This window comes from Larus michahellis, chromosome 12 (assembly GCF_964199755.1).
Source record: "Larus michahellis chromosome 12, bLarMic1.1, whole genome shotgun sequence".
Lineage (NCBI taxonomy): Eukaryota > Metazoa > Chordata > Aves > Charadriiformes > Laridae > Larus > Larus michahellis.
In genome coordinates this window covers 6,598,255-6,625,938 of record NC_133907.1, presented here as the reverse complement: position 1 = coordinate 6,625,938, position 27,684 = coordinate 6,598,255, and the positions used below count along the sequence as shown (strand labels likewise).

Sequence of the window (27,684 nt, the reverse complement as noted above, 5' to 3'; positions counted from 1 at the left end):
TTAAATATCTGCTTATGCAGCTCCAGAGGCGGCTTTGGGGGTCGGCTCCCAGCGGAGGTCAGTCAGGAAGGGCGGGAGGAGGTCCCTGTCAGGGTAGGCGGGGCCATCTCCTGTCTGTTAGCAAGAGCGGGAAGAGCCATTGGTCAGTCAGGAATGGCGGGAAGAGCCATTGGTCAGTCAGTCAGGAAGGGCGGGAAGAGCCCTCGGTCAGTCAGGAGGGGCAGGGCCAGCTCCTGTCTGTTAGAAAGGGCGGGAAAAGCCCTCGGTCCGTCAGTCAGCAAGGGCAGGAAAAAAACTGACTTTGGTTGCGACAGAAATTGTCTGCTTTTTCTCTCTGGCCCTGTAGTTTGAGCTCAGATCATGAGTTTTAAGTCCAGCATGCAGAATAGCCTTTTCTAATGTCTTTGGTAATCTCTTTTGCTTCTTTTTAACATGACGCCGCCCCTTCCAGAGCAGTTGGATCGGTCTGCACCAGCCCTCATGGAAGACCATAGTGTGTGTTCCACTGAAGTGCCAGCTGTGAGCAAGGACAGCTTCAGGGAAACAAGTCTGTCTGGTCATGAGAGCCACGTCCCTAGGTAAAAGATGTGAAAAATTCTCCCTTTCTGTGGTAATACTGAAGCAGGTGGTGCACCACTGCATGTAATGGGCTTGTGCAAAAGTGAAAAACATACTCCTCTACAAAAACACAGGGGAGAAGGGGCTCTCACACTGCAAACAGCATCTCCGTTCCCTCAGACGTCTCCAAAAAGTCTATAGGTACAGACAGAAATACAGAAAACCGTGACAAAAACATACTGAATTTCACTAAGAAAAAACTTTCATCATTTTTGAAAGACTCTTTCCATACACAGTATATCAGCCTCAGAAGCTAGAAAAGACTGGGAGTATCTTAAAAGTATTTTTAAAGGAAAAGGAAAAGTATAATAATAATGATGATGATGATGACTTGGAGAGTTGTTAGCCTGTGTGGCAGGCTGTGGCAACTTTAGTGACGTACAGTTCTGGGTTTTAGAGTGTGTTGGTTTATTACATTGCAGATTTTTATTTGTAACTGTTTCTCATGTGTATTTATATTGTTTGCTTGCTCAAGGCGCTCTTTTATGCTGTTAATGTTGAAGAGCATTTCTTGTGCTATATGGAAACAAGTATCTACTTATGCTGCAACATGTTAGAAGCGATCAGGCAAACCCTATGAGATATACCCTTCTCTGCTCAGATTTCGCAGTTAACTAAATCAGAGTGAATTTTAAGCAGGCATACTTGGCCAGTATTGTATGTTTTCTTATTAAAATTCATTTATTCTCTGCAAAAGGAGACAGAATATCAGCAGGGGGTACACAGAGAATTGCTGTCCTCTACCTCCTATTTTGCCGCATTTACAACTTCTGTTGGCCAGTAAATTGGGAAATTTGGATTGGAACAGAAACCAATTCTGCAGCAAACTTTGAAGTACATCTGGAATATCAAGACAGTTACAGTGAACAGAACCAAATGAATAAGTAAAATATTTATGAGTATCAAAGCAATGACATGGTTTAGATTTCCTGTCTACCTATCTGTTCTTTCATCTATCTGCCCACATATATTTTTATTGTCGTCAACACTAATTTTTATTATGTTGGAGGTCTGCACCATCGTTAGCTTTGCTTACCTATTTTACCACTTGCTGCATTATACATTTAGCTCACCAGACAACTATTTCCTCTGTACTTAATAGAATTTCTGTTTTGGATATGGCAGTCCAATGTAGGATTTTAATTATGAGTAAGAGAATATGAATCTGAAAGTTAGAGAATCTTAGACTTGATTATAAAGGTATTATACAGTAGAAAATGAATTTACATATTGTCAGCACGCCTTCTTGTATTATCAACATTGCAAATGCTTCACTGTTTCACCTTTGGAAAGCCATTAGTCTCTCTGTATCCAAGTTTATTCATCTGAAAAACAGAAAAAAATCTTGCATTGTTTTTGTTGGATGGTTTAATATTACTGGACATAAATGTAAGCAATACTAGTAGGGTTTTTTAATACAGATACTATTACAAATAACGTTTTAAAATAAAAGGTTAATACTTTCCAGGAATTACTTTCAAAAAATGATAAACTAGTTTCAGCAGAATGAGGACTAAGTGGAAGCTGAGCTACAAAATGGAAGAAACATATTCAGCTGATAGAAGAGAGGTTTAATGGCACTTCATTATTGTCGACTCATAGCTAGGTTTTAAAAATAATTCTTGCTGATTTTTTTTAATGCTGGGATAATTAATTTTGTGTGGTGTGCACTGGTATTCACTCATCTTTTCTTAGTACATTACTTAATGACAAAGTTGGACTTTGGTGATAAAACTTTGAGCTAAAATAAGTTTTGTCTATTATTTTAATTCCTACCTAAACTTATGATGGTGCATAGTACATTTGTAATTTTAAGGACAGCTGAAATGTTGGAGTCAGATTGCTTATGAAAATAAAAAGCATCTGTCATAACACTCAAACTAGCCTACAGTTTTGCTGCAGGGATCTGCTGCAAGGTTGCTTTGTCTTTTAGGTGAAAGATACAGATTTTATTCTTTTCACAGTGCATCTGTTGAGACTAAGCCTTCATATAATTAAAACCCTTAACAGTTTGTTCAGGGCAACAGATCAAAAGGTTAACATGCAATGGTACAACAGGAAGTATTTGTACTCTTGAACATTTTTAAAATTTACAGCATTTAAAAACAACTTAGCCCAAATCATAGCCAAAGCCAATATTACATCATTTATAGTAAACCATGAATCATTAATCACAAACCAGCCAGTTGGTCTAAAAGTTCAGCTGGTGAAAAAATTGGTGGTTTCAGGATTGAATAGAAATGTACTTTTAATTGTGTCCTCAGTGATGCATCTGGAATAGAAAGTCAAAAGATTTTAGGGAAACTGAACAAAACAAAATTAAAAAACAAGAGAGTTCCTCCACATTTCTGAAATAAATATATCCTTGAAGCAGTTTTGGATTACATGATTTTTGGAGGAGGGGGGATAGATGATCAAAACTCAAAGTAGAACTAGATTTTATCACATGAATCGTATCATTAACTTTCTTTGTTTCAGTTCTGAAGTTCTTGAAGCAATAGAAAATGTTATTGAAGATGTATTTAAAAGCTTGGCTCAAAAAAAAGCACCTGTTCTCACACTGGCTAACAGATCAGGCTGGAGGAACATAGAGTAAGTATTATATATTGTAAAGTCCTGCCTTATATTAATATAAATGCCATGAATATAAATTTGATTATCTAATTTCCAGAAAAGTTAATCATACATAGTTCTATAAGTATTAGAATCAATAAATAATTTGACTTCTTAAGAAGTAGTGGACAAATAAGAAGTAATGCTTAGTAAACACTCTGCATGAACTGGCATCATGTATTAAGTAAGAGCAGACCATAGCATAAAGGGGAATGTAAAACTACTGTAAATAGGGGTTAGAAAGGAGAAGGATGTCCTATAAATGTTTTCTGGAAGCGGTAGAAACCAGAAATGATAAGTCTCATTAGAGTGAAATAATCTGTTTTAGGCTGGAAACAATTATGAGCAATTTTATCCTCCAAAGCCCTTTCTGTGCTTCATTTTTCTCTGCTTTTCCTCATGGTATCTTATTTCTTAAAATGATAGTGATAAACATACCTTTTTGTTCTTCAGAGAAGATGCATCTCACCTCTTCCTGTTGTATTTCTTACCTCCTTGATGTGTTCTAAGCTCATTACCAGCCAAATAAAGCAAACCAAGCTTCCAATATGTTATCTAAATTCCAGATCTTATGCCAGGTTATCTAGAGAGGATCAGAGAAAAAGCAACCTGTCCTCCTTTATAACATACTTTGTGATTTGCAGAAGTTGCTTGTGCAACGGTATTTTTCCAACGAGCTCATTTAAATTGAAAATCCCTGAAACCAAGAGATTAATTGCTTTCTATAATACAAAAGCAAAATGATAAAGGAAGATGCAAATCTATTTCTTGCCCTGTAATATCTTTGGACGTCAGTGGGTGAGAGGATATTTAGATTGATAAGATTGTGGAGGTGCTTGTAAGTGGATACATTACAAACATTTGAGGCTGAGAAAGCATAGCAAACCTTCCACACGTAACACTTTGGTGGAATACTCATTTAAAGAGAAAAATTAAATTTCTGTCAATCAGAAAACCTGAGGGGCCTGAAGGTAATCAGTCAACTGAAAGGCTTGTATGTTCCAGGGAATTTAATGGTTTGTGTCTTGATAGTTTGACAAAAATGTTTCACTCAGATGTCTGTAAAATTAAAATACTGTAACAAAGTTTTGCAATTTTTGGCAGTCTGTGGGGAAATGGCATTCCAGGCTAGAAAAACAAATGTGAAATGTTATTTGCCATCAGAACATATAGGGGGAAAAACGTTCAAATTAAAACAAGTTAACGTCACAGTATGTTAAAAATAAGACACATCAATCACATTTAAAAAAAACCCGAACCATTATTTATGGTGGAGAAATGTAATCTTAGATATGCATTTCCCATTGAATAGTGACCTATATCCCACTTTAATACAGGAGTTTAAGATTAAAATAAAATTAAATAGACAAATAAAAATAAAACCAGAATTCCAAAATATAATATGAATGGAAGAAAATACAGTCGGTGGGGCATTTTTCTTTCTTTTTTAGGCAGCCTTTTCATACCTAATCTGCACAGCTGGAATCTGCTGGGCAGGAACTAGTAGAACGAGAGAATGATTTCATGTTTGAAATGTTCCTTGTAAACATTTGTAGATGCCCAGAGAGGTATTTACCAAAGAATGATGTCAATCAGTGAGAATGTCAGGCCTAAAGCAGCGCAATCAGTTTCCATTGTCCACCTGTATCTTTCCAGAACAAAAAAAAAAGAAAAAAAATTATAGAAAACTGCTCTGCTGGGGTAAATGCAAGCCTAGGAAGACTTGCTGCATGTCCGATCTATCAATCTATTGCCAGTTTGCAGTTGCCTTTATGAAATATCTGTGGGATCCGCATTGCTCAGGTCTTTCAGCACACTGTTTTCTGAAAGGGGCGTTCTTTATTTAACCTGAGACAGCAATCCAGCAAAGCTTTGATTACTGTTTTTCTCCCTGTTTTGTACAGTTACAATGCAGGGAGCATGCAAGTGAAAAGCACAAATAACTTTTAAATGTTGTAGCAGAAAGGCAAGAAAGTTACTTTAAAGCTGTCAGGCAGATGCTCTCCTGCTGTTTGTTATTGCTGTCACTTTACATATGTGCATCGTGGTGTGTTCTGCCACCCAAAGGATGCATGGAGCAAAACCTTTGACAAAGAAAGAAATTCAGAAACATTATGTGAGTTTAAATAAAATTATGGCCGTTTTACCACCAATACTTTTAAAAAGTACCTACAAAACTTTGAAATTAAAAAGAATGCTTTAAAGACAGGACTGTCATATCATAAGGCACTAAAATAATTTTAAGTAAAATAATGAAGTGTCATTAAGAAAATAACTGATTCTCTTGCTGAAATGTGCACGTTCAGACATGAAACAGTGAAGCACAAAATGGAGAACTTCGTTTAGATTAAACAACTATTTAGAGATGAGGATGGACTGCACTTTTGTTTCCAAAGGTTAATAATGGAATATGGTTGAGTTATTCTGATAATAATTTAAGGGAATAAATTAGGTATTATTATTGTAATATAAAATAGTAACACTTTTTCATACATTCTAGGTCAGAAAGTCAGTCAGACTTGATTTGCATTCTAATAATGATTCACATTTTTTCCTGTCATTTCTCCCTTTGTTTTCATGCTAGAATATTGATGCTGATATATTAACAGTTATAAGTATGTATAACATATTTTTCTTTTCTCTATTTTTATCTGGAAACTTCTGCATTTTAGGCTTAAATTCAGTCTTGAAGTATCTCCTTGAAAAACTCTTTCATGTTTTGAAGCCAGTGATCAGATGGGGGGGGGGGCAGTTCAGTAATGTTTTGAATGGGTCATTTTGGCAGATGGTGACTCCTGCCTGCCTTTTTCCTTTGCGCCACTCCAACTCCACCCAAAATGATGGTTTCTGTACTGAGTCTGAAAATAGCACTAGTGAATTTGCTTATAGGAAAGGGGTCTGAGTCTGAATTACCTTGCAGAGAACAATTTACATATACTCAATAAGTTTACAGTTTTATTGTATTTGTTTGAAATGTATCAGATTTAGAGATTCTGTAGGTCTACAGATGATACCACATTGTACTACAAAACAAATAAGAAGTGACTGTCCTAGATCAGCACCAAAATTTGGTAAGTCCAAAAGCAGAATTCTTGTATTTTAGTTCAAAACTGTGTAAAAATCCAAACACAAACAAACAAAAACATAAAAAAAATAGGCATTGTGATTTAGAAGTCTATGGGTAATATAACCTGATGTTATGACCAGCCCTTCAGCTTTTCTCCACTAAATTGTAGTGAGTGACAGTGAAATTAATACAGCGTTCTTACAGTTTCTTTCTACCCTCTCTGAATAAATATCCGCTGAAGGTATTTTCAAAAAGTCTTAATGCAGAAACATCACCCTTCTTCAAAAAGCTAGCTAGTAAACGAATCTTGGAATATGGACAATATGCTGATTTCTTATTCTAACTCAGTCATTTAATTTCTTGGCCTGGACAGCAGGGCATACATTCCCTCGCTTAACTCCATCATATTTTTCCTAATTATGCTAGAAATTATTGAGTCTATTGATTAGTATAGCCTCTCTGTATTTTCATAGCATGTTAAAATATATGTTTCAACGTTTTATGTGATGAGACACAAATATGTGTCAATATAAAGACAAATTATTGTATATGCATTTCTGAAAATGGATAAAATGTTTTGTAAAATGTATCTTTTCAGCTCTGATGCTCAAAATATTATCTATGATCTATAAGATGGTGCAGACCAATACTTATGCAACTAAAAGGTAACATACTACATTTCTGTAATTTCAAATAAAGTTGTATTTTAAGAATGCTATTGTGAAAAACAGCCTGTAGGATGCAAACCTGTAGGATAATGGATTCCTGTATGTAAAATGCTTTAGGTTGATTTGATTATCCATGTCCTCTATAAAACTCTCATGAGCCTACAGCTGTTTCAGTATTATAATGACAAATACAATATTTTGTCTTGATAGAGACATATATTATTCAGATACACTACTGTTTGGTAGCCAAAGTGTTGTGGACAATATAATCAATGACATTTCTTGCATGCTTAAGATACCTCGGAGAAGTCTACATATAGTAAGTGGCGTATTATGAATGTTTTTATCATTATTTCCAAATCATATAGATTTAACTGAAAGCTGAAATACAAAGAAAAGTTATAAAGAGGAAATACGTAGTTAAAATAAAAAGCATCATTTGTGCAAATGAAACCTAATTATGGTTTATCATAGCACTTGAAAGGTTTCTGTCTTCAGAGAAAATTCATAGAGTTTGCTTGCTCCAAAGAGTTTGGGGCAAACTGCCAGCAAAACCACAAGGCCTTTTGCTATTACTTACTGAAGGCAAAGCTTAAACTTCAGAGTGCGAGAGATCTGTTTAGCAATTCATACTCAAATAATTTGCTTACTTGGGGGTTAAATGAAAATTTGAAGTAAGTCAGAGATGTACCAACCTTTCAGATTTACTTGTATCTCATGCCTTACAAGAATTCCTTTGTATCTATAAATGCAGTTGATAACATAATTTATTGTAAGTATGCCTTTATATCCATGATGGCAATAATATTGCTTAGCATTTAAAAGGTCGATGGCAGTTGATAACTGCTTATTACTGGTCAGAATTCTTTTCAGAGGTTTCTTGGTTTGCCTGTGGAATACAGTAACGTAACAGCATGTAACTTCCAATTTACTGTATACATCTTACTGGTTTTTTCAGCTGTCTACAACTAAAGGTTTTGTTGCTGGCAATTTAAGTTACACTGAGGAAGATGGTACAAAAGTGAATTGTACCTGCGGTGCAACAGTATGTATTATAAAACAATAATGATAATTCATAGCATCTACCTTTGCATGATATCCAGCACTCTTCGTAGCTCAGATTACTATATACATTTATTATACAGACCTGTGCTTGTGGCAATTTGAGACATTACAACCTGCGTGAAAAAAGAAAGATAAAAAGTATTGCTGAATTGTAGTGCAATTCTGAAGCTCGCCAGGAATATATCTTTTGGATATGGTTTTTAGCACTCCCTTCTACCACAGGAGCCGTGCAGAGGAAGGCGTATATATTGTGTATCTTAGGCTTTATATTACAATGTTCTGTCAAGTAAGTGCTCTGAATCAAAATTCCTGAGCACTCTGAATATCCTTTGTTTCTGTCACAATAGATTGATTTCTGGCAGAGCAAGGAAACAAGTCTTACAGCCTGAATTAACAGACTCATATGGTCCTCAATGAGCTGCTTTTACCACAATGGGCAGGCTTCTCTAGTACCAATAGCACAGATGAGAGACTGAACAGAGCCTCTAAAATTAGAGAAAGATGCCTCTTCCTGGACCCAAATTATGTTCTCATTTACAGAAGTTTAATGATGATACTTCATCAGCATAAGAGTTGATATTATCTTCATTTGCCCATCACTGTAATATCAGGCTGTTTAGTTTTAGGATTATCACTTATACAGGAATTACAGACATTAGAAGGGCTTGTATTGTCAACTAATTTTATCAAAGGTGGCACTGAGCTAAAGAGTAGTTTATAACCATGGTTTCGTGAGAGTGAAGAGCCAAAGGTGGTTTGAAAAGATGAGATTCAACTAATCTGGTCCTAAAAGATTTGCTATAGTTGTGTAGAATATGAAAGCAGGAACAGAACTCAGACTTGCTGACTGTTGTCATGATTTCCTGGAAAATGTGTTCATTGTGAGCTTAAGTCGGTAATTTCAAAATGGAATGATAACCTTAGCTGTCTACTATACTTTGTTTTGAGGCAGAGCATAAAGACCCCTGTTGTTAATGCTCTTCTACGGCTCTTCATATTTTTATTTGTTGAGTTGTTCCACCCTGGCACCGGAGGTGATTTAGCAGTCAGAAGTAAAAACAGACCACACACTTCAAAATATACGTACTCTTTTGCCAAGTTCTTCCTCCAGTTCCTGTTTTCTCATCCATATGCTTGCCAGATTGAGCCAATCCTAATATGAGATGTAAAGTAAACATGACTATGTCTTAGAAATGCTGCTCCAAAATAGTTATAAAATCAGGTTACACGTTAATAAAAGAAAGGATTTAGTGGTCTTCCAAGAAGAATACTGAAGTGTTTTAAGCCTATATTAAATTTGCAAACTTCACACCAAGCTGACACTTTTTTCTGGCTAAGACAGATAAATAATTAATCAGGACATTGTTATCTCTGTAACGCCCATATGATGAACAATCTTCCATGACAGTAGCACAAATACTTTTGAAAAGCATCTTGTTATAACAGGAGGACTCCTACACAACCATACAATAGAGCAGGATATGAATGGTTGAATATGCTTATAAAGAGATGAAAATGTCAAGATTGATCTTGTATATAGAAGATGAATGTTTTTTTCAGGATGTAATTGTGTCCTTCATTACCTAATGTTGTTATTTTAAAATATATCATTTTCTCTATTTAAAATGATTAATCTCATTTTTGTTGTTTTAGGCAGTCACTGTGCCATCTAATGTTCAAGGAATTAAAAGTATCCTTTGAGCAAGAACTCTCATTGTAGACTGAAAAAATAAAGCAAAACCAAAGAATATTCCAAGTTAAACAATGTTCTGGTAATTTTTTCTTTGCTTGTTGGCTCTGAAATTGAGTCATGAACACTGCTTTTGGCTCCAGAACAGATATTTTAGAGCATTTAGTTTTAATTGATTGGTGTGATGGGTCATTTTACATGCAGCTAGCCTTAACAGAAAAGATTTAATCTCACATGCCAAATTTATGTTAATTGTAGAAAAAGATGCAACTTTTCAGAGACTCCTGGATGATGACTTCTGCAATAAACTGTCCCCATGTATAATGATTACGGTATGCATCTTACATTTCATATTGTGTAGCTAGACGTAGAGAATTTAAATAATACTTTAGCATTGTAGTGGTGCTCAAACTTGGTCAAAAGATCATAATAAAATTAATATGAAACATATCTAACAATATTTTTTTAAATTTTATTATCCTCCTAGAAATACAAAATACACATTCTAAAGACTTATTTCCTCCAAACATCTCCTTAGAGCTTGGTAGCTTATCAACTTCACGTGCTGCTGCAAAGTAGCTGCCCCACTCAGTCTCAGAAATGTTAACTGTTGAGTAACCTTTTGTCCTTCAGGATCCTCGGTTTAGCAAACCCAAATGAAATAGAATTGGTTGATTTTGGATTGTACTGAAAGAGCTATGGAGCCTGGAGAATTAATAGGAATGTGTAAATGGAATATGCATACCTATGTGTTCTGGGACAAATTTGGCTCACAATGAGGAAAAAACATATCCCCATACCTAAGAGAGATAAGCATTTATACTATGCTGCATGCTGTCCAGTTATAGTTAGTCATAGCAACAACTTGTTTTATAGTGTTTCATTAGTTCCATAAACATTTTTAAAAAGAAAACAGTGGCCGCCTTAGACCAGCTTATACAGATACCAGGGTACATCTATACATCAACTCCCAGACCTTACATATTAATGCCTTAAATAGAGGAATGTATGATACTTCTATAGTGCCTGTAACCCAGGACATCTGCTGTGCTTCTCCCCAGCCCGCTCCTCTTTCCCTCCTCACAGAGCCAAAATAGGAGCATACAACTTTCCCTGCAAAATAGCTGCTGGAAAAGTATTTCTGCCAGCATTTTGTTTGTTTGCTTGCTTTCAAATGACAAATGTAAACACATATGTAGCCAGATGCTATTTTAATTATTTTAAAACTGTCTGCTTTTGTTTTCTTTCCTTAGGGAAGAGGCGTACCAGATCTTAATACACGACTTTTGGTCAGAAAGCTGTGGGATACTTTTCAAATTCCCATTTTCACCCTTATGGATGCAGATCCACACGGTAAATCTGTAGAGGTTCAATGACAAAAGGAAAACAAAATGTATTTAGAATGTTTTTTCTCACTTTTATGGGAAGGTACTCAGAGCATACAGATTCAACACAATCAGAAGGTTCCTGCTTTATGCAAAATATATCTAGGCGTACAGAGGGACTTTAAATGAAACATCAGTACTGGCTTTACATCCCCATTGAATATACCCTTACCCTCTGTGAGAATTTATTGTGCTTTGAGGTATTAATAAGAATCTTACCTTGTACCTAAAAAGGAAAAAAACTTTATAGAATTCGTGGCTCAGAATAGAGCTAGATTTTGAAAATACCTGTGAGGTATAAGGATAATGGAATTTTATGATCCGTTGCATGATTCCACTGATTTTAATGGAAGTTAGGCACTTGACCACTTCTGAAAGTCTTAGGAGGTCCTAGCTGTATCTTTACCGAGCTAAATACCATTGAAAATGTTGCTCTGACAAGAATTCCAGCTTTTGGCCATGCTATTCCTTTTGTAAAATAAAAGAAAATAACAGGAACTTTTGCAAACGTTGCTCAGTTTGGTATAAAGCAAAATTTTTAACTACATTATGAACCTTAGGCCAGACAGACATCAAGAAAATAGTATGTTTGAGCAAAGTGAGGCTTGTATTGGTTTTAAAGTAGTTCACATACACTTACATTAATAATTCGACACTCATGCCAATAGTTTACAGTAGTGAAAGCTAGAAACTACGAGTCTGATGCCAGTAGGAATAAAGTCAATCCTAAAACGAATCCATCACATTCTGGATGTGCTATTCCATTACATCAGAAGCAGGTCTGAAATTTCCCTCATTTCCTGAGGGATTCTGTGGATGTGAGCGTGTATGCCTTTGTTTGAATTCAGAATCTGAATTCACATATGCAAAATGCAGAAAATCTCTTGTATCTATACACTGATACCACCTGAAATCAGGGAGATCACTGCAAAATGAGAAGCAGCTGCTTAAAGCAGTAGTATTAAGAGATATGGACTACGCAGGCTAAAGAGCTGATTATCTTTGGTTTTGAAATGACTATGTACAGACAGCGTGAAACATTTATGTAAAGGTGACATGTTATGCTCAAATTCTGACTATTTTGACATACCCTAAAAATAATTGTAAACCATAAAGAACCTCATTAATCATGAAGATGTAACTGTTATGCCATAAAATAAAATTCTTAATGGAGTCTTCTTAAACATGACCAGTGTGCAGATAAGCAGACACTTGACATTTGGTATTCTGCAACCTAGGTGTAGAAATAATGTGCATCTACAAATACGGATCTGTGGTAAGTACAATTTTTTTGCTTCAAATATATTGTTTTGTAGCCCAGCCTTGAAGCTGAGATGTATGAAACATTACAGCCATTTGTCGTGGTTTCGGCTGGGACACCTTTGTTAGAATGGTTACTGCCTTTTATCATTTTGTTTCCACACAAAGACACAGTTTTTAGGCCTCGTGTATCTGCAGAAATGGCTTCTTCCTGCAACAAAAAGAAACTGGATAACAATGAGACGTGTTTCATTTAACTATATTACAGTTCTTCTCTGCTGCACAGGCAGCCTTCAGTCCAAATAGAAAAGTTTCTCCATTTTGTTTTGTTTCTGCCTTAGAAGAGAAATGAAGGCTGGAGGCCTTGGGAGGAGGAGGACATAACTTGTGACATGGGTGACTCTCCACAAAATGATGTTATGTTGGTAAAGATTTTGTTTTGGGGTGAGAATTCACTTGTGGATACATGTGTTAGTGTGGAACATTATGGAAAAAGAGGCAAAGGGAACAAGGAGGTATTGTTGTATTACACTGCTAAAAGATGTACAGGAAGACAATATGGAAGGCAGGCAGGCAGGCAGGTGGAGGCAGAGGGCAGGAGCAGATCAGTGAACTGTTCAGTACAGCAATGGAGAAAGAACATCCAAAGTAAAAAAAAAAAAAAGAACTTCAGAAAACTGTCAGACATTGATGATGTCAGAGTTCAACAGAACTCCCAAGTTTTCAGGTGAGCTGTCACACTTTCAGCTCTCCTACAAAGGTGTGTAAACTTTGTAAAACACCATTTTCCAGGAGTAAATTAAATTGTCAGGCTCCTTTAAAAGTTGATTTTTTTCAATTACGGAGGAACAGGTGTATCAAATGAAACTAGAATATGTCAAGTTCGTTACAGAAAATGGAAGTATTCCTTTATACATGTAATTTAACTGTGATACTTTGCTGTAGGGTGCTGTAGATGACAAAAGTTTTCATGGATTCTAAAAGCAACCCGACAAAATCAAGTATTACACCACCACCACTTCTGGCTCAGAAAGTTGGAGTCACAAACCGTTGGGAGCAGGGGGAGTATTCTGAGAAGTATCATTAATTGCTTATTTGTTTTTTCACTCTTCCCTAAGATATTTACTGTAGCCATGATACTGCACCAGATGAATCTTTGTTTAGGATATTTTTGTATGACGTGGTACTTTCCAGCAGAAAATATTAGAAATTTCCAGATTTGATTGTCATTGCTCCTCCTGGCTTAATTGCTTTTTTGGTTTTGGCAATCAGACTCATATTGACTATAAAAAAAAAACAACAAACAAACAAAAAAAAAACAAACAAAAAAACCACCAAAACCCAAACAAAACTATTCAGATCTAGACCAGCCTAAACTGGACTATTCTAGAATCTGTCATAGGCTGAAGGGTGCAGGTCTTAGCGAAAGAACGGTTTCTGGCAAGGGGACATGGTAAGCTTCAGTTGCGCTATTTTATCCTTATACCATTCTGATAGTGAAAATACCTAACTATCTTTGTAATAAAATCTGACCATGACCTCGGAAGGCATATATCTCAAATAATTTAAAAGTCACTGAATGTTATAGTTGACCTTTCTTATTTTAGTCAATGTCTTTTGAGGCCCATCATCTCACCGTTCCGTCTATAAAGTGGCTTGGTCTCCTTCCATCTGATCTTGAGAGGTTAGTTGTTTCCCCAAGAGAAACAGAAGTATTCTTCTGTTTTATAGACAGGAAATGCAATCTGACTTAACGCGCAAACTGATGTTTAAATCCATTATTCTTTTCACATATTATTTTGGCTTTAAATATAAAGAAATAAGTTGGAATAAATATAAAGTTGGAATAAAAATTAAGTATATGAGAAAATGTAACAACTTTATTTTCTTTTCAGATTAAATATACGCAAAGATGTCCTGATTCCATTTACAAAGCAAGATCAAAATAAGTTAGCAAGTATACAAAAGAGACCTTACATCGCTTGTCAGCCAATGTGGAAAAAAGAAGTATGTATAAACCTCTTGTTTTCTATTTCTTACTTCCCACAGGACAAATCCTATTCTCTGCAATCCTGTTTTTCTTTATGATGGCAAACTCTTAGTACAGCAGAACCAGTAAGGTTTTGCAGCCCTAGAAGGCGGCAGGAGTGAGACAGCCCATGCCCGCTGTCTCTGAATCAGTGGGCCTCAGCGGCTCACAGGCCAGAACCAGCAGCTTTTTAAGCTTTCCTGCCATTAGTCATCTGATGATCGTATGCTGTACAGGGGATTTTACTGCTTTCCTAAATATTACACAATATATTACGTCTGTACAAGGAGGGGAATGCTTCCAACAGTTACTTGCTCAGTACTAGTCTTCTGATCTCACCCATAGCTTTTAAAGCATATATCCCATTTTGGGCATATATTGTGTGAAATGGTTAGAAAGGAAGAAAAGGTATTGTGTACCTTGTCCTTCCCGTTTATACTCACCTTACACATTGTTTGTGTTACTGTGAGGTACACACTAGAGAACACATGAATGTACAGTAAAATGAATCAACACAGTGACAGGGATTTTGCATTTAATGGTTCTCATGCACATCCAACAAGTGTAATTCTTATTTAGATAACCCTGGATCAGGCTGTTACAGCATTGCACATTAATTTGTTTTGTTTTTTTTTTTTTTTTTTAAGCTGGAAATTATGGCAGCATCTCAACTGAAAGCTGAAATTCAAGTTTTAACTTCTCTTTCATCAGATTACCTTTCCAGAGTCTATTTACCGAACAAACTGCAATTTGGTGGATGGCTGTGAATGCTTGTTTGCAAATGAAGTGTTTTTTTCTTGATATTGATTTATTTTGTTGACTGGGCTTAGAAAAAATGCAGAGATACAGAGGAGCATGCTTCAGCTTTTTGTTATGTTTCTTCATCGCTGTATGTAGCTTATTATCTATTTTTCCTTTTTCAAAACAGAGAGAAATTGCAGTTCTTTTACAGAATACTGTTGAGTCCATTCTGTGGTTTCTGCACCGTAACAACACCAAATGCAATGGTACATACATAAAAAGATAATTAATTTTTTTCTGGATAGAAAATGTTAAATTCAAAAATGTATCAAGGAATTGCTTTGCCTTCTGCCTTAAAGCACTAGATGATGCTGTACCAACCTTTTTATTTTTGAAGACAGTAAAAGACTTTGTTAACAATTTATTGCATGTGCCTCCTTCTGGAAATTATTTTAAGTACAGCATCGTGGCATTTTGTGTTTCTTGTAAATTCAGAACAAGAAGTCAGAGATAATTCTTGATTACTGCGTATCTCGAGCAGCTATAAATGTTCCAGCAACCAAATTACTATTTGTCTTCAATGAACTAGTAAGCAAGCAGGCGTTAGTGATTAAGAATTTAATAAACAATCCTGTCAATGATGCACATCGTAACAGAACCCCGTGTTCATTTTCTTTATCTAGTTGGCTCTAAACAGTAAAAGGAGCAGGAAACGCGATGATTAAAGTGTACAAGTTTTATGCGAGAAAACCAAACTGACTGCATAGAAAATACTTCCAAAATCGATCTACACAGTCATCGGCGTGGATGGTACAGATATTACTTTCAGCAGACTTATCTAGTTGGCGTTTTTATTTACCGCACAGCAGCAGTGTTGCTACCTATCAGCAATGCCTAGTGTCCGGCTGCGCAGTCAGGCTGGACGCGGGACGGACCCACGGCTCCTGCCGGCACAGCCCTTACACCCCGACGGGCGGCGGTGCCTTACGACGGTCCTTCCGCAGGACCCTTCCTCCGCCTGGCCCTAGAGGAAGGCGCCTGCCCGGTCCCCGCTCATCGGCTCCGGCCCCTTCCCGCCCCGCCGGGCCCGGGCGCAGGCGCCGCCACCGCCCCGCCGCGCCTGCGCAGAGGGACGCGGCCTGCCCCCGCGCCGCCGCCGCGTTACCCGCCGGGCCGCGTCGCTGGAGGCAACGGGCCGGAGCGGCTCCGCCACACCGGTGAGTGAGGGTGGGCGCCGGGGTCCGCCCCGCGCCCCCGGACGGCACCGCCCCGCCTGCGGCAGCGCCCTCGGCCCCTTTGCCTGAACGGCCGCTCCCCGAGCCGGCCGGTTCGGCGGCCGGTTCTGCCCCGCGAAATGGCGCCTTCTCGCTTGCCGGCCGACCTCGCCGCCACGCCGGGCCGGCTGTAGGCAGAGATGTGAGGCCGGGGCCTGTGCCGGAGCGGGAGCGCCTCTGGGGCGGGCCGTGCCCGGCGGGGTGGGTGGGCGTTAGCTCTCGCCAGGTGGCGGCCGGAGCGGGGCCCCTGACAGCAGTGGCTGACCGGGAAACGTCAGGGATCTAACTGCAACGAGAAGCGTGATTTTATTTTTCTAATTTCATATACTTTTATATTCCTCTTTTTATATCGCCTCCCAGGCAGGGTGAGGGGTGTGCCGTTGTAGTGGCTGTGGTGAGACACCCCAGGGATGCTTGAGGGACCCCTCAGTAAGGCTTTTCCTCCTTTGCAGGGCAAGGATGAGTCTGTTTGGATCGACATCGGGGTTTGGTACTGGAGGTACCAGCATGTTTGGCAGCACAACTGCGGATAACCATAATCCAATGAAGGTACGTGTATTAGCCCCTGTGAGAACCACTGTTCCTTCTGATGCAGTTTAAGGTGTCACAGCAGTACCTACTAACTCACCCTATAGAAGTTATAGGATCACAGCGCACAGTTTTCAGATGTGGCTAATTTTGTTTTGTCTTTTGATCTTTATAGGATATTGAAGTAACATCTCCACCTGATGACAGCATATCTTGTTTAGCATTTAGTCCGCCAACACTGCCGGGTAATTTCCTCATTGCAGGATCATGGGCAAATGATGTAAGTACTCACAATCAGGCCTACAGATGACTTAGAGGGAGCATTAGTGCCTAAACTGCAAAATGTGATCCTAAAAACTTGTGCCAGGGCACCTGAAAATCTTTCTCTTTGCAGAACTGCAAAATTTCTGTCTGGGCCAAGACACTTAAGTTTGACATAGCTGAGCTGCTTCAACTGAGAAATTCAGTTGTGATCTTCAGATAAATCATTCCTCTGCCTGTGTGTTTTAAGATTCATCTTGGAATATATACTCAGTGTTTTCCCTGTTGGATTTTTATTGCTTCGATTTTTCTTTTTCCAACTTATTTGGTTTTTAGTTTCATTTTCTTATACAATTAGGCTAACACAGTTATGCTTTGCCCAGTGACAGAACCATGAAGACAACGGTAAATCGTCCAGTTTCGCGGTCTAGTCTCAAAAAGATTAAGTTCCCACAACCTTATTGATGTTTGGATTGAAGGGTGAGATCCCAACTGGCACAAACAGGGAGGGGAAGACAAACGTCTTTAACTCATCTGTTTGGTCTGTTGGCTGGTAGCCTGCATCAGGCAGCTTCTTCCTAGCTGACGGTTAAGGGTTCTCCAGGAGAGCACTGGGAGGTGTTATGTGATCATAAGGTACTTTTGAGGTGGGCTTGAAGTTGTGGGGTTGAGTTGTGGCTGTACAGATACAAGGAATGTAATCAGAGAAAATAAGGTTTTGCTAGTTCTGAGAAAAAGCTTGGTGTTTCATAATCATAGAATCATAGAATGGTTAGAGTTGGAAGGGACCTTAAAGATCACCCAGTTCCAACCCCCTGCCATGGGCAGGGACACTTCCCACTGGACCAGGTTGCTCAAAGCCCCATAGAGCCTGGCCTTGAACGCCTCCAGGACATCCACAACTTCTCTGGGCAACCTGTTCCAGTGCCTCACCACCCTCACAGTTAAGAATTTCTTCCTGATATCTCACCTAAATCTCCCCTCTTTCAGTTTAAAAGCCTTCCCCCTTGTCCTGCAGCTCCCTGCCCTGCTCCAGAGTCCCTCCCCAGCTTTCCTGGAGCTGCTTTAGGGACTGGAAGGGGCTCCAAGGTCTCCCCAGAGCCTTCCCTTCTCCAGGCTGAACGACCCCAACTCTCTCAGCCTGTCCTCACAGCAGAGGGGCTCCAGCCCTCTGGTCATCTTCATGACCTCCTCTGGACCTGCTCCAGCAGGTCCACGTCCTTCTGATGTTGACGGCCCCAGAGCTGGAGGCAGCACCGCAGGGAGGGTCTCACCAGAGTGGAGCAGAGGGGCAGCATCACCTCCTTCGACCTGCTGGCCATGCTGCTGGTGATGCAGACCAAGATGCAGTTGGCTTTCTGGGCTGCAAGCACGTGCGGTTGCCTCATGTTGAGGTTCTCCTCATACTCTTTGTTGGATAAACTAAGGCTGGGACCTTCAAGAAGAGAATATTAAGTTCTTAGCATTAGTATGTTATGTCTTTATACGCTTCTCCTGTTACAGGTTCGCTGCTGGGAAGTTCAGGATAATGGACAGACAATTCCAAAGGCTCAGCAGATGCACACAGGGCCTGTACTAGATGCCTGCTGGAGTGACGTATGTTCCTATTTAAAAATAAATAAACAATTTTTACCAAAACCCTAAATAAATTGGCCTGTGGTTTCCAGACAGACACAAGTGCCACATGTAGATGCAGCCCGTGATTATTGTATAGACTTATGTTACTGTAAGTATATGCTAAGCGTATCCTAATAGAATAGACTAACATGGGTGTAAGAAGGGTAAAAGTGAGTTTGAAAGTAAGAATGTCTTTAAAGCTAGATAATACCCAGCACAGTTTTCTCTTTTACAGCATACAGTCGTAAATAAATTTCCATTTTTATATTTCTTCTTTATCTTGCAATTCCTGTACATGTTACATTAATGTTAATGCTATTACTAGAAGAGGATAAGACTTGACGGTTTTCTAATAGATACTGCGTGACAGGGATATTTAATCTGTTGGCCGCCTTCGTGTTTTTAGGATGGGAGTAAAGTATTTACTGCTTCCTGTGATAAAACAGCCAAAATGTGGGATCTCAACAGTAATCAAGCTATTCAGATTGCACAAGTAAGTAAGCAAGCCTGCAAGCCCCAAGCTATTATTCCCTTTCCTGTTTTTATGAGAAGCTACCTTTATTAGCAAATTAAGCTAATGTTTAGTCCTTCTGAAGTCGATACTGCTGTATGAAGAAGAGGTTGTGTGGTGCTTTTTACATTTTTGAGATAATAAAGTACACGTGAACAGGGAGAGATGCAAAGCGATTTGAATAATCTGCGCAGCTGTTCCTCTGTTTTACTTGGGAGATCTCTTTCCATTGCTGCTGCGATCTCACTCTGTTGCATTATAAAGGGAAAAAAATTAACAAATCATTGAATTCACTTTCACAAATACCAGCTTTCTGCTGCAGCAGTAACAGGGATTATAATTTACATTCTCAATTTAGAAGCAAATGTCTGTTCATAGAATGTGTAGTTATGGTGACTAAAATAAGTTACCAGTTATAAAATTTAAGAGAGTTAGTCCTAATGATTGCTTCTTGTATCTTACTTGAGGTGATAAAATTCAGATTCTCAGCCTTGATTTTAAAATCTTATTGGTGTAATGAACATAGGCCTTTCTTCTGTAGCTCTTGTCAGAAGAAGCTGTTTTTTATATTAGCTTGCAATAAATAATGTATTATATTAAAGTGTTGATTTTTGGCATGATGGAAAATAGAAAGTTCTGCCGTTCGAAATTTGTATTTCTGCTGAGACCATCTTCCTATATAGAGTGGCTTGATTGTAGTTCTTTGTGTCAGGAACCATTTTTTTCTTACGTGGGTGATTTTACAGCACTAAACAACACAGTAAGGTCATGACCAGCCTTTATCCTAACTGCTGCGACTAAAATCATGAATCACTGCTCTTCAGTGCATAAAAAGTGTAAATATGTAGAAAAAATACGAGGAGCATAAACAAGAAATGTGGACTGTTATCTTAGTAAATGTATGTGTGTTTGTCCTTTTTTTTTTTTATCTTCAGCATGATGCTCCTGTGAAGACTATCCATTGGATTAAAGCACCAAATTACAGCTGTGTGATGACAGGAAGCTGGGATAAAACTTTGAAGGTATGATTTTTACCTGAACAAACGGACGCAAAGCATGCTAGTGATCTGTGTATGGAAATACTTATGTGAAATCAAAATATTTTATTAAACGCTAATTTAAAAAACAAATCAATGAAATAGACTTACTTCATAGAGAGTTCATAGAATCATAGAATTGTCAGGGTTGGAAGGGACCTTAAAGATCACCTAGTTCCAACCCCCCTGCCATGGGCAGGGACACCTCCCACTAACAAGGTTGCTCAGAGCCCTGTCCAGCCTGGCTTTAAAAACTTCCAGGGATGGGGCTTCCACCACCTCTCTGGGCAACCTGTTCCAGTGTCTCACCACCCACATGGTGAAGAACTTCTTCCTAACATCCAGTCTGAATCGACCCATCTCTAGTTTTAATCCATTCCCTCTAGTCCTACCATTACCCGACTTCCTAAAAAGTCCCTGACCAGCTTTCTCGTAGGCCCCCTTAAGATACTGGTAGGCCACTAGAAGGTCTCCTCGGAGCCTTCTTTTCTCCAGATTGAACAACGCCAGCTCTCTCAGTCTGTCCTCATAGGAGAGGTGCCCCAGCCCTCTGATCATCCTCGTGGCCCTTCTCTGGACGTGTTCCAGCACGTCCATGTCTTTCTTGTAGTAGGGACTCCAGAATTGGACGCAGTACTCCAGGTGGGGTCTCACGAGAGTTGCAGTATTCTGACTATAGACAAGAATGAAGCAACTTGGTACCAATTGCGTTCTCTTTACTAAAGTAGTTTAAATAGTGTATCCTCAACTCCAAGCGTAAGTTTGTTCGTTTCTCTGTTTCCATCAGTTCTGGGATACCCGCTCACCAACACCGATGATGACATTGCAGCTTCCTGAAAGATGTTATTGTGCAGATGTGGTAAGCCATGGTACACAGTAAACTAGCGTCAGCTAGATGTCTGGGAGTAAGAATAAGCTGGCAGTCTTTGAGGCTCCTCTAGGTTAGCACTAAATACAGGCTGTTAGTATAGGATCATAGAATAGTGTTCAATCTTGGTGTGATTTTAGCAATAAAATATAAATTGATGTTGATCAGGTCTGGAAAATAGGTATTTGCATCATAGAAAACACACTTAGTATCCTTTTAACATCACAAAACCATATTGGCACTAGGGCTGACCTACCCTTATTTCTGGATGAGTTTGTGTGATTGTTACTGTGATTCACATTTGAAGGGTCAGCTAATAATTAGAAGCTAATAATAAGAAGATTTTTGGTATGTTTAATTTCTCAATGGCAGGGAAGAACTGATTTGTTCTGTTTGAAGATATGTCTACGAATGAACTTTGTTCTTTCTCCCTCTTTCCCTCTCTGTCTTCCCCCCAAAAAATAGTGTAATTCCTTTAGCTTCTTCAGGGATTTCTCTGAAATAATAATAAATAGAATTCTCTGCCATGCTATTAACAGAAGTGTCTGTCTGCCAACCTATTTTACAACCTTATCCAGGTTCATCCTATGGCTGCTGTGGCCACTGCAGAAAGGGGTTTGATAGTTTATCAGTTAGAGAACCAACCTTCTGAATTTAGAAGAATAGAATCTCCTCTTAAACACCAGGTAAATGATAATATTTATTATGAGCATATTTATACAGATTGTTGAAGGTCTGGGCTTGCTATTTTTTGGTAAAAATGAGCAATGTTTCTAAACCAAAGTACTTAGAATGGCACGTGTCCTGGTTTCCCATTGATCTATTGCTGATCTTCAGAGATGTAAATACTGTTGCCCAAATTCTCAATAGAATTTGCCCTATCTCTTGACCTTGTTTGTGGTTTTGCTTTACTTTGCATTGATGTATGTGATGTTTTGTGTCCCCATGGAAAACAGACAGCATTCAGAAAATTTGGCCCTCAAGTCTCTGTCTAAAATCCTCTGTATCTTTCTCAAATTTAGCATCGCTGTGTTGCTATTTTTAAAGACAAAGTGAACAAGCCTACTGGATTTGCCCTTGGAAGTATTGAAGGAAGAGTAGCTATTCATTATATCAACCCTCCAAATCCGTAAGTATCATTTAGTAAAACATTCTTTCTTTATTGCCCAGTTTACAGCGACGAAAGTAAAAAGTCTTTATTTTTACCTTTTCCCCCCAGCGCAAAAGATAATTTCACTTTTAAATGTCATCGCTCCAATGGAACAAACACATCAGCACCTCAGGATATCTATGCTGTAAGTGTTCAGCATATGTCACTATATCATTTATACAGGACAATATACACTCTTAATGTAAAATTGGCTATGAATTGTTTGTTCTCCTTGACCTTTTGTCTCGCCTAATGTTATCTTAGGCATATGTTTAAAGACATAGTTATAGTTATAGTCATAGTATACATAGTATAGTCATAGTTATACATTAAGAGGAAAGACAAATTTTTGTACTTCCCTTAAAACAAGCACCAGATCAGCCATTCATTAAATCATCCTGGTGGAGCTGACGCTTGTTAATTTTGCTGATATTGAAACCATACTTTCAATGGGATACTTTCAATACAGTACAATGGGATTATGCATTGAATTTTTAGGTACTTCAAAAAAGAAGATGCTTTCCTTTTTGCTTTGGTGCTTTTTATTTGGTTGGGTTTTTTTGCTTTTCCCTGATGATATATCTGAAAACATTTAAAAAAAACCCAACAAAACAAACTATATCTAGTTGAAAAAAATCTTTCCCGTGCATTTACTCTCTCAGGATTCAGCACGTGTGTTGTGAGTGTTCCCATCACCTGTTCGTGTGTGGTGTTTTAATAGTATTTTGTATGATTCTGCAGGTAAATGGGATAGCCTTTCACCCTGTCCACGGTACTCTTGCAACGGTAGGATCTGATGGTAGATTCAGCTTTTGGGATAAAGATGCGCGAACAAAGCTAAAAACATCAGAACAACTTGACCAGCCAATATCTGCTTGTTGTTTCAACCATAATGGCAATATATTTGCATACGCTTCCAGTTACGATTGGTCAAAGGTAAGAAAGGTTTAGACTCATATTCATAGTTGCAGTTGACAAGAAAGACTATTCTTTTCACATGAGGCTTTCACTGTTCTTTATAAATAGTTGCTGAGTCTTTTTACTTTCACAAGCGTGCAAGAAAACTTACAGTCGTCATTTTAGACATCTGATGAAATTTAACATTGAAGTAGTTCATTCTTTGTATTTTAGCTTCAGTTGGATAAGCTTGCTAAACAGTGCTATTTTGCAAATGTGGATGAGCAAAATTTAAAGTGCTGGATTCAGAAATTATTCTGGTTGCCTCACACACATTCTGCTCTGGGGAGTGTCATGGGGCAATGTGGCATTCTTAACAGGTTCCCACAAATCTCTTTGACGTGCACATCTCTGCTTCTGCAGATTGTTTTTGACTTTAAAAAAAGCTGTGTCTGTGGTTATAAACACTTAAACCAGTGTTTGAATGCCATGCACTGAATTTCCAGTACCGTTCAGTGCAGCTTGCTGTGGCAATTATTTATGTATTTCTTTTGCAAACTCGACTCAACAATTAATCATATAGATGCAAGAGAATCACAACAAAACGTAATATGTTGAGAATCAATACTTCTTAATAGTTTAAGAAGGGAGCAGCAAGGCTGAAATGTAACTGATTTTAATGGAATGACAACTTCCATTAAAAGTATTACTTTCCTGTTACAACTTGTGCTGTTAAATTTGAGGATAATATTGCTGAATACTGAATGCAGATATTGCACAGGTTAACTTGATTGAATGCCCCAGAGAGAGCAAAATTATAATTTCCTGCATTGTATCTAGTCTTCTGGATGCTGCGCAAAGCAAGATAACTTTGTTGAATGCTAGGGCAGATGAATTCCATTACAAATGCTTGGGTAGCCTGCCGTGGTAGAGACGTACTGAGGTATCCTTTGCATCTGTAAACCAATGTGAAGTAGTAAAACCATTGGGTGCTAGGTACTAAATTTCCTTTCTAGAACCACTTCTGTCAAGTAGAGTTGGTAATTTTCAAGTTGTGCATTGGACTGTAATAGCTTTTTTAGTGTTTACGCTCCCTGATTTGAATACTTGTGTATTGAGTTGGTAATGTGTATGCAAATAATATCAATATGCAAAATAGTATATTTGCATCTGCAGTTGGGGAACAGATATTTTTGCAGTTGCCCATAGAACTTGGGTTTCACTTTGAAAAAATGTGACCTTATTTAATTTAAAAGATACAAACTGGGTAGCCATTAAAGTTTTCGTTTCTTCTCTGCCTAGAATGATATTTTTTAAAAATAGTCATATTGAGCTCTTATGCTGCATCTATAAAGTAGAACTTGGACATATGTGGTTATTTTTATATGAAAAGGTTTTTGCATTTAAAAACGGATAAGCATCCCTTAAATTTTACTTTATACGCAGTTCCTGTAATTACTTGTTATGGTAACCTGTTTCTAATCCACCAATGTTATCCAGTATCTGGTTTTAAAGGCTGAGATTAAATCTTAGTAAACAAAACTCATGGAATATTCATATTCTTACATTTTAATGTTGGTATTTTTTTCTTTGAAGAGAGTAAATGCAGATCATTTTTCTTTTTAGGGTCATGAATTTTATAATCCACAGAAGAAAAACTACATCTTTCTGCGAAACGCAGCGGAAGAATTAAAGCCTAGGAATAAGAAGTAGTGAGTATGAGTCTGACTTGTGTTACTCTACTGTTTTCTGCCATTCCTGCCTCTACTCCACTGCTCTTCTGCCATTTGTGCCCTGTTGCACCACGGTTCAGTCAACTTTGGATCGATAACATTTAGCAGGAACTGTAAAAATTACATTAAATGTATTCTAACTTGCTGGAGAACATTTTTCAAATTAGATACTCCGATGTGTGTAAGAAAGAGAGGCTAATATTCGTATGACTTATCCACTGCCTGTTCCACAGCAATAATAAAACTGCAGCAGAATCTAAATCTGGGCTAGATATTCCTGCTTAGAATTGCAACCATTTGTATCTATGGATTTATTTTATTAGTACTACATTAAAATATGTTAATTGTTCTGGAGAAGTTGTATAAATACTGTATTTTTTGTAAGTACTTGAAGAATTGCAAGTAATTCTTCTCAAAGGAGGCTTATTACTTATTATTCAGGGGTTCTTTTGTTGCTTTCTGATTTTTAAAATGGGAATATTGTCTTCTGTATGCCAGGAAGAAATGCCTTGCAAGTTGTTTTCCCTCGTTTTTTGAATGAATTTGGTAGGTATGTAAGTGGCCAATAGCAGTGACAGAAACTCGAGACAGAAGATGGGCACAGTGCAAATTCTGCTTTAGTTTTTTCTTAGACTCTAGCAATGGACGTGACTTTTTAGCCAATGACACTCATGTTTATTCTATTTGAAGGAGAAATTGCCGGTTGTGCCAAGTGATATATAGTTAAGTAATCTAAGCAAACCATTAACGGTTTTGTTTTGTTTTATGACCAAACCAGTGTGTGCAAAATACTTGTGGCCTGAACTGCTTTAAAACTGACACCTTTTAGAGTTAAAAGTTGGTTTGTTTACATCTCTCTTAACATGGCTTTTGTCCCTTAACAGGGGGTTCTGGACTGAAAAAAAAAAAAAGTACTCATTTTTGTAATAACTAGAAAATAGTGCTGGTGAGTTTCATCCTGATCAAAAATGCTGTGAAACAAAACAAGTGGGTCTCTTTCTGACTTGAATCTACTGCTGTTTACTCTTAACTAGCCAGTTGTATACATGCCAAAGTTTTCTTTTTGGAAGTGAATGCTTATTATTCCTGTTTCACTATTGTTTGATAACGACTAAATAAAAACGAGGGGGCGCATGTATAGAAATACCTGTCCTATTGTACAAATTCTCTGTAAAACTGTATGGTGTAACACTTATGGTTATGGATTCATGCTACATTTCAAATAAAATTTTTAATAAATGCTTTTTTATATTCAAAAGTTCTATTATAATAACATGGGCAAGGTTATTATAAACCTTCTAAAAGCAGCATCTTGTCCTTTCACTGTAATTCAGATACATTTTCTGAAAGCAAAGTACTTTTCCTCCAGCTGCTTAAGCTGGAAATCTAATGCATTCCCCAGTTCCTGTTTCTTTATTAATAATTCCTGTGGTTTTGCGTCAAACAATTAAGAGGACTAGTGTGAAAGGCCTTTTGTTTTATAAGAATTAATCAAGTTCCTTGCTATCTCAACAGCCAAACACCTGACAGTTTGTCATTAGTACAAATGAATCATACTATCTTCAAACGCTCTATAGCCTGATGGTCCTTTAACTTCTGAATCTTCTCTCTATGATGTTCAGCAGATTTTCTTGGGGCTGCATTTCTTGTTTGGTATGGTCTTATAGTTGCATAGTTGAGCAAAGTCCATGCAATATACTCTGCTGTTGTTCAGAGATGCTCTATTCTGGGTTTTATTTCTCAAGATAGAAGTAGCAAGGAAAAAAACCCCGTGTTTTACATGGTTTTAGATTTCACATTCATGGACTCTTTGTTTTCTTTAAGATAGGAAAGAGTTCCCAGCAGTTATATCAGTAGCCGGTCATTTGCTCAAACACTTCTTTAGGTTTTGTTGATTATTTTTTTTTTTTTTTTTAATAAAAGCTTGTGATTGTTATGCTGTAATCTTTGGTTGTTAGCACATTTTTCCATACTTCCCAGTCAAAGGAATGCCACCAAGCAATTGCAGGCTCAAGGTTAGTATGTCACTGATAGCAAAGAAAAATAAAAATAGTAATCTCCTGTGTGCGGAGCTCCCACTGGTGTAAACAGGGGAGAATGGAAAAATCTGTTTCTTTGTTTAAATACTTAACGATGTATGATGAGAAAATAGATTCACTCTAGTTCAGCAGGTACATTGCTACTGGATCCAATGGAGTTGCACCTACTTCAGTGGATACTAAGTTTTGCCAAAATATATTTTCATTATGAAGCCAGCACTGGTAAGTCTCTTGTTTGGTAATACAGTTCTGTATTAATATGTTGAGTACTTACTCTCCTGTTGGAATCAAGTTCTTTTTACCTGTCTGAGGTTTCAGAATTATGTAGTCATCACATTAATTGCTCAGACTAATTTTAGAAGGGCGAATTTTCCATTACATTGCTGTGCACATTATATTCAATTGGGAGGACAGAGTCAAACTTTGAACTGATTTGTTTCCCATTACCCAAGCTAAGAGAATGCATTGGCAATTTACTCCTCCCTGGAATTACTGTGAGGTTCTCCTGTAAAGCACACGCAGCTGTTACCTTTCCAGCATCAAACATGTAGTGAGAGCTTATTCATATTCCCACACAAATATGTGTTAGCGCACATTCTGGAAATGTATTAACTTGCTATTCTATGACAGTTA

At 37.9% G+C, this 27,684-nt stretch overlaps 2 protein-coding genes across 2 annotated transcripts; both read left to right on the top strand.

Moving 5' to 3' along the window:
- The first annotated feature begins 480 nt into the window (after positions 1-480).
- SPO11 (SPO11 initiator of meiotic double strand breaks) lies at positions 481-16,194 on the top strand. The gene is made up of 12 exons (XM_074604843.1): positions 481-578; positions 3,097-3,210; positions 6,214-6,302; positions 6,897-6,963; positions 7,177-7,285; positions 9,685-9,721; positions 9,944-10,053; positions 10,975-11,074; positions 12,345-12,382; positions 13,974-14,050; positions 14,262-14,373; positions 15,043-16,194. The coding sequence occupies exons 1-12, from the start codon at positions 481-483 to the stop codon at positions 15,160-15,162; spliced, it is 1,071 nt and encodes a 356-aa protein (XP_074460944.1). The 3' UTR covers positions 15,163-16,194.
- A 29-nt stretch (positions 16,195-16,223) lies between these two features.
- Positions 16,224-26,256, top strand: RAE1 (ribonucleic acid export 1). The gene is made up of 12 exons (XM_074604842.1): positions 16,224-16,353; positions 16,863-16,959; positions 17,114-17,218; positions 18,703-18,795; positions 19,223-19,309; positions 20,263-20,349; positions 21,152-21,223; positions 21,811-21,918; positions 22,255-22,361; positions 22,452-22,527; positions 23,124-23,318; positions 24,906-26,256. The coding sequence occupies exons 2-12, from the start codon at positions 16,870-16,872 to the stop codon at positions 24,990-24,992; spliced, it is 1,107 nt and encodes a 368-aa protein (XP_074460943.1). The 5' UTR covers positions 16,224-16,353; positions 16,863-16,869; the 3' UTR covers positions 24,993-26,256.
- The last annotated feature ends 1,428 nt before the right edge of the window (positions 26,257-27,684 follow it).

Excerpts from the sequence above, each read along its gene's own strand:
- SPO11 (XM_074604843.1), top strand. The coding sequence starts at position 481 with ATGGAAGACCATAGTGTGTGTTCCACTGAAGTGCCAGCTGTGAGCAAG. Across the intron at positions 12,383-13,973 it reads TCTACAAATACGGATCTGTG|TCAATGTCTTTTGAGGCCCA; the intron begins GTAAGTACAATT and ends TTCTTATTTTAG. Across the intron at positions 14,374-15,042 it reads AGCCAATGTGGAAAAAAGAA|CTGGAAATTATGGCAGCATC; the intron begins GTATGTATAAAC and ends TTTTTTTTTAAG.
- RAE1 (XM_074604842.1), top strand. The coding sequence starts at position 16,870 with ATGAGTCTGTTTGGATCGACATCGGGGTTTGGTACTGGAGGTACCAGC. Across the intron at positions 17,219-18,702 it reads CAGGATCATGGGCAAATGAT|GTTCGCTGCTGGGAAGTTCA; the intron begins GTAAGTACTCAC and ends CTCCTGTTACAG. Across the intron at positions 20,350-21,151 it reads GCTGGGATAAAACTTTGAAG|TTCTGGGATACCCGCTCACC; the intron begins GTATGATTTTTA and ends TGTTTCCATCAG.